This window comes from Kryptolebias marmoratus, linkage group LG10, assembly GCF_001649575.2.
Source record: "Kryptolebias marmoratus isolate JLee-2015 linkage group LG10, ASM164957v2, whole genome shotgun sequence".
NCBI lineage: Eukaryota > Metazoa > Chordata > Actinopteri > Cyprinodontiformes > Rivulidae > Kryptolebias > Kryptolebias marmoratus.
The window spans coordinates 6,034,237-6,039,855 of record NC_051439.1 but is presented as its reverse complement, the minus strand read 5'-3'; the positions used below and the strand labels follow the sequence as shown (position 1 = coordinate 6,039,855).

The 5,619-nt window shown below is 41.2% G+C and overlaps 1 protein-coding gene across 2 annotated transcripts in view; it reads right to left on the bottom strand.

Annotated features, from left to right (window-relative positions):
• Positions 1-1,898: 1,898 nt before the first annotated feature.
• The window catches only part of nin (ninein (GSK3B interacting protein)), a 33,548-nt gene continuing 29,827 nt past the window's right edge, over positions 1,899-5,619 (bottom strand). For both annotated transcript variants that reach the window (XM_017414597.3, XM_025006229.2), the window contains exons 27-28: positions 2,890-3,003; positions 1,899-2,694 (exon numbers count right to left, since the gene is read on the bottom strand). In XM_017414597.3, the coding sequence (XP_017270086.1) occupies positions 2,479-2,694; positions 2,890-3,003 (330 nt within the window). In that variant the 3' untranslated portion in view covers positions 1,899-2,478. The remainder of the gene's footprint in view (positions 2,695-2,889; positions 3,004-5,619) is intronic.

Sequence of the window (5,619 nt, the reverse complement as noted above, 5' to 3'; positions counted from 1 at the left end):
TCACCTAGGGGCAATTTAGAGTTACCAATTAACCTAACAAGCATGCTTTTGGTCTGTTGGAGGAAACTGGAGGAAACCGACGTGAGAACAGAGAGAACATGTAAACTTGGGACACAATCCTGGGAGGTGACAGATCTAACCACTGTGCCGCTGTGTGTTCGGCGAATGAGATCCAAAAGCCTGCATCAGTTTGAAAATGTTGTTTCTGCTCATGTTTCCAGCGATTCCTCAGTTGGTGGATCTGACTAAAGTGGATGAAGTCTGCCCCCTTGTGAAAGAAGACCTGAGAAGTGTTTACTACCTAACCTGTCTGATTTTAAAGTCTTTCTAAAACCTCTCCCTTCAATCAGAGGGGGGGGTTCCTTCCATATATTTAAATATATTACACCCATGTGCACCTAGATAACAAATAGCCAATTAAATTATAGCAGATGGATATCAATGAACAGGAGATGGCAGCAATACACCAATGATGCGTCTAGACAGTCTAATCCAAGGAAAAAGAAGAGCCAGTATCAAAGGTCGCTCTTCCAGACTGAGCTGCAGGTTTTGCTCTGTAATTTGCATGGTTTATTTCAAAGCTGCACAACGAGATACACGACAAAATGTTAACAGTCATAAGGGTGCTTCAACGCTTCTGCATCGGTCAAACCCCAAATCCAACTTCCAACAACAGACACCAAACACAGTTCACACACTTTATTTCCACTTGTAACAGACGTTAACCCTGGTTTCATTTCAGTCTCAAAACATTCACGGTGGCACAGTCTTTGCATATTGCAACAGATCGCCAGGATTTTACACAGTTTACTGTCAAATATTGCCACTTGACATACATTTAAAGTGTACAGAGTGTTAAGAACCTGTCCCAAGACTACCATTTCTACCTCGGACAGGTTTCTGGTCCTTCATACATGACAGCTAGGTCACAAATAAAGACAACAAAAACATCCTGAACCAAAAAGGTACATGTCGGTACTGCTATATTCTTTGGACATGATTGGTGCCGAGGTAAAATGTTTCATTGTTTACTGCTAGAGTGAGAGCGTTTCAGCTGTTAAATGATCACACTTCTGAACCTCCGTGGGGAAGTTTAGAAGAAGACTGATTGTTGAACCTTTGGCTCCAGGAGCAGCAGAGTGGTTTTTATCTCGGCCATGGAACAGTGGACCGGATCTTCTTGCTCAGGGGCATCATGGGAGTTTGACTCTCCAGTCTACATGGGTTTTATTGATCTGGAGGAGGCTTATGACCGTGTTCCCTGAGGCATTCTGTGGGGGGTGCTGTGGGAGTACGGGGTGTCTGTGCAGATCGGACTCCGCCGAGGCTGTCCCTCGTCTCCGATCCTGTTTGTTGATGTTCGTGGACAGGAGCTCGAGGCGCAGTCGTCGGGAAGAACGGGCCTGGTTTGGGAACCATCTCGGCCTTCTGTTGGCGTCTTCAGGCCGCAACCTTCAGCGTGCTCTGGGGCGGTTCGCAGTCGATCAGGAAGCAGCTAGAAGGGGGAGTCAGCTCCTCCAAGTCTGAGGCCGCGGTTCTCAACTAGAAACGGATGGAACGCTGCCTCTGGGTTGGGTGGGAGACTTGGCTTCAGGTGGAGGAGTTCAAGTATCTGGGAGTCTTGTTGACGACTGATAATAGGATGGAGAGGGATCAACGGATCGGGGCTTCGTCTGCAGTAATGAGGGCGTTGCTTCGGTCGGTCGTGGTGAAGAAAGAGTTGAGTCAAAAGGCAAAACTCTTGATTCACTGGTCCTTCTACGTTCCAACCATCATGAGGTTTGGATCATGATTAAGAGAACAAGATCCTGGATACGAGAGGCTGAAATGAGCTTCCTCCGTAGGGTGGCCGCCCGGGCTCAGCCTTAGAGATAAGGTGAGGAGCTCCATCATCCAGGGGGAGCTCGGAGTAGAGTTGCTGCTCCTTCACATCGAAAGGAGCCAGTTGAGGTGGTTCGGGCATCTGATTAGGATGCCTCCCCTTGGAAGTTTTTCGGGCATGTCCCACTGGGAAGAGACCTCGGGACAGACCCTGAACTCGCTGAGTAGAGGGATTATGGATCCTCTCTGGCCTGGGAACACCTTGGGATCCCCCAGGAGGAGCTGGAGAGAGGGAGGTCTGGGTTTCTCTCCTGGACCTCCTGCCTCCATGACCCAACCACAGATAAGGGGTAGAAGATGGATGGATGGATGGAAGTCTACTACTAACAATTTCCGTATTAAAAATATTTTTTAAAAGATAAATTACTGTGAAATAAGATGTCTACATCCTGACTTCACATTTGGTTCATCATCAGGTCAAACATCAACTTGGTAATGCTTAGCCTAAAAAAAACAAATAAAAATACTGCATATTTAAGTCATCTTTACATACAATAGAACTTTAAAGTTCTTGTGCATCTGGTAGGATCACAAATGTATCCCTGCAGTTAAAAATATTCACTTTTCTTATGTACTTTAAGTGTTTTAGGAGATGTATCATTGGTATTTATAGTTGAAGGACAGCCCTGGAAGAGTTGACGGGTTTAGATCCCGCACTATCTTGTTCAGGCTGGAGATCTTCTCCTCCAGCAGATAGTTCTTCTTCTCGGCGATTTTCTGTCGCTGCTCGGTTATCTCCAGAGCTTTCAGCAGCTGCGTGTTCTCCGTGTACAGGTCTTTGATCAGCACGTCCGCTTTGCCGTTCTTGTGCAGCTACGAAGGGAAAAAATGAAGAAATCAAGAAAGTTATTGATTAAATTCCAGATTTATTCCCATTTATTCCCGTTAAGTTTCTAGCTTTAAAACTTTCTGGGAATTTTCCAACCCCATAAGAAACTGCATGTTTGTTTGTTTGTTTTTAAGAAATAAATTTATGAAGCCACTCATTTTTTCTAAGACCGAACTGACCTGGTCTTTCAGCTGAGTGACCTTCTCCTTCAGCAGCAGCTTGACGTTCCGCAGCGAGAGTTCAATTTCCCTCATGCGCTCCTCCATGTTTCCCATCTTCCTCTCCCGCTCGCCCTGCGGTCGAAAAGACAGCCGAGGAGATCGTCAAGCACATCCACCCGCAAAAAATAAATAAATAAGATAAAAATGGAATTTTTAAAGCCTTGAAGCTGGTAAAAAAGAAAAAAAAATTTAAGATGTGATGAGAAGATACAAAAACAGCATACAGACCATAATTCTTGTAATCTAGTTGCTTTATTTTTATTTGATTTATCTTGCAGTAAAGAGTTTTGAGCACATTTCTACAAAGGAGAGGACATATTTCTAAAATAAAAATAATTAAAAATTAAATAAATACAATATAAATAGGTATAAAATAATTCAAATAAACCTACAAAAATAATTTAATGCATAAATAAGACAAACTTAAATAACAACAATAAGAAAAAAAGACATTCAATTCTAAACATAAGTGACTCAAAAACCAAAAAAAACATCCAATAATAACAGGTATACAGTGCATTTATGGCACACTAATAATTACTACATAAAGGAGGAGGTGAAACAGCTTAGTGAAAAAACAAACTTCAATTAGAAAGTTGTGATTAACTTTGGTTGCGCAGCAGCGATAAAAGAGGTCCAAAGACACATTTCACGAAAGAAATTGTTAAACTGAGCTGAGAAAAAAGAAAAGGTCAGACACTTGGTGAAGAACTTCAGCAGCAGACAGTAACCGTGATCCCGAGGATTTATACCCTGTCCATATTAGAAAAAAGTACAAGTGCAGAACTGACAAGTCACAGAAAATTTATAAAAAAGCATAAAAAGGTTCCATTTGTTAGGAGACACTTTGAAACTCGAGAGGAAAGTAAGTCAAATACAACTTTATATACATTCTCTTCATTATGTTGAAAAAAAAAAGAGGAATTTTCAGTGTTAAAAATCAAAATCCCTTTGGGAAAACCAGCAGGATGATTCTCCGTGTTCTCCTGCCACCCAGCAGCAGAGAAAGAAATCCCACTCCTTGTGCCTGCTGAACCAGGCTCGCAGTCTCCTAAGAGGAGGAGGAAAGCCCAGATTTGTTTTGTTTTTGTTTGTTTGTTTGTTTGTTTGTTTGGCTCCGAATGTCTCAGAGGAGGAGCAGACTGTAGGGCGACGCTAAGAATTTACGAGAGTGGAAAACCCCCAGCGCGGCGTCACAGTCCGCCGATCCGCCTGTAGCTGTCTGCGTGAGCGGCCCGTTGCTCCGGCATCGGCCCCTGGAGAGAAAAGGCAGGGACACTTCACCAGGGTTCTCCCCTCCACCACCCCCCACAGGCTGCCAAATGAGCTGAGCGGACTAAAACCCCACAGCAAGAGGACAGAACACAAATCTTAAAATCCGGCTTTTAAATTAAACCTAAAAGTCCAAAGACTTCTTAACTTTGGCTCCATTTCTTAAATGATTAACTTAAGAATAAATAAACAAACTATCAATCATTTCAGTCCTACAGACTGTTTAATGAGGACAAGTCCACTGAAATAGAAATGCAACGAAACGTCCAACCACAGCCCAGTCTATGCCAAGGAGGTGAGAATTTGTGCCGCCATCTTGCTAGGTGCTACGAGGGCGTCTCTAGTTCCTGCCGACACGGCAGCAAGACCACGAGTGTCTGAGTAAAAACGCTAAACTCAGCTAAGATGCCCATATATTTGACATCTGTTAGAATGATCAGAACCAGCACTTTCACAGAGTGTGGCATTACGTATCAGGTGTGTTAAAGTTATTCTGGTAAGAAGGGGGGGGGTGTCTTATATTTAAAGCTGATGTGATTATTACAGCCACTTCAGACGCTGGTTTTACACGTCTTTTACTTTGTTGTATGACAGATGCTTTATATATACATTTAATAGATTGTGTTTATCGTTGGGAAAATGCATATAAAACCAATTTAGACCCAATATTTAAACTTCAAAATAAGAGCTATGAGAATAATACATAAAACCCTTTATAATGGTCATAGTGATAATCTTTTTATAAGATTCAGATTGTTAAAAATATACGGATATTGTGTGAACTAAGTGATGAGTTTAAAAAAAAAGAGAGATTCAAAATTTTACATTAATTATGGATTATATTCTTAAGTGATTTTGAAGTGAAGTCTGATGTATTTAAGATCAGGTAACTTATTTACAGAGTTAGTTTTTTTCTTTGGGTTTCTGTGCACTTTTCAAATTTGACGTGGGATGGACATAAATAATGTTTTATCCATTTGATGGGTAAACTTAAATAACAGTGAATTAGTGTGTAGTGTGTGGGCACCCATGTCTAAATACTGAAGCAGAGGCCAAAATATTTCTAGAGCCATGAAGAAAGACATTACATTATATGAGTTAAATTTATTAATCTAGTCCAATTAACTGCAGACACTAGCAGCACAGCTCTGGTTGGACTAAGCAGACATGTAAAGTACCTAATTACTTATGTACTGGTCTGTAATCGGAGCTGGTAATGACAGCACCTGAGCCATGTTTTTTTTTTTTTTTTTTTTTTTTTTTTTTTTTTTTTTATGGCCTCCCTTCTCCCCTTACAGCCATCCTCTCCACACCATTATTGAAAACTATTTATTCTAGTGATTATCAAGTGGAGTGTTTATTATATACATATATATATATACATATATATATATACATATATTTATTATTATTATT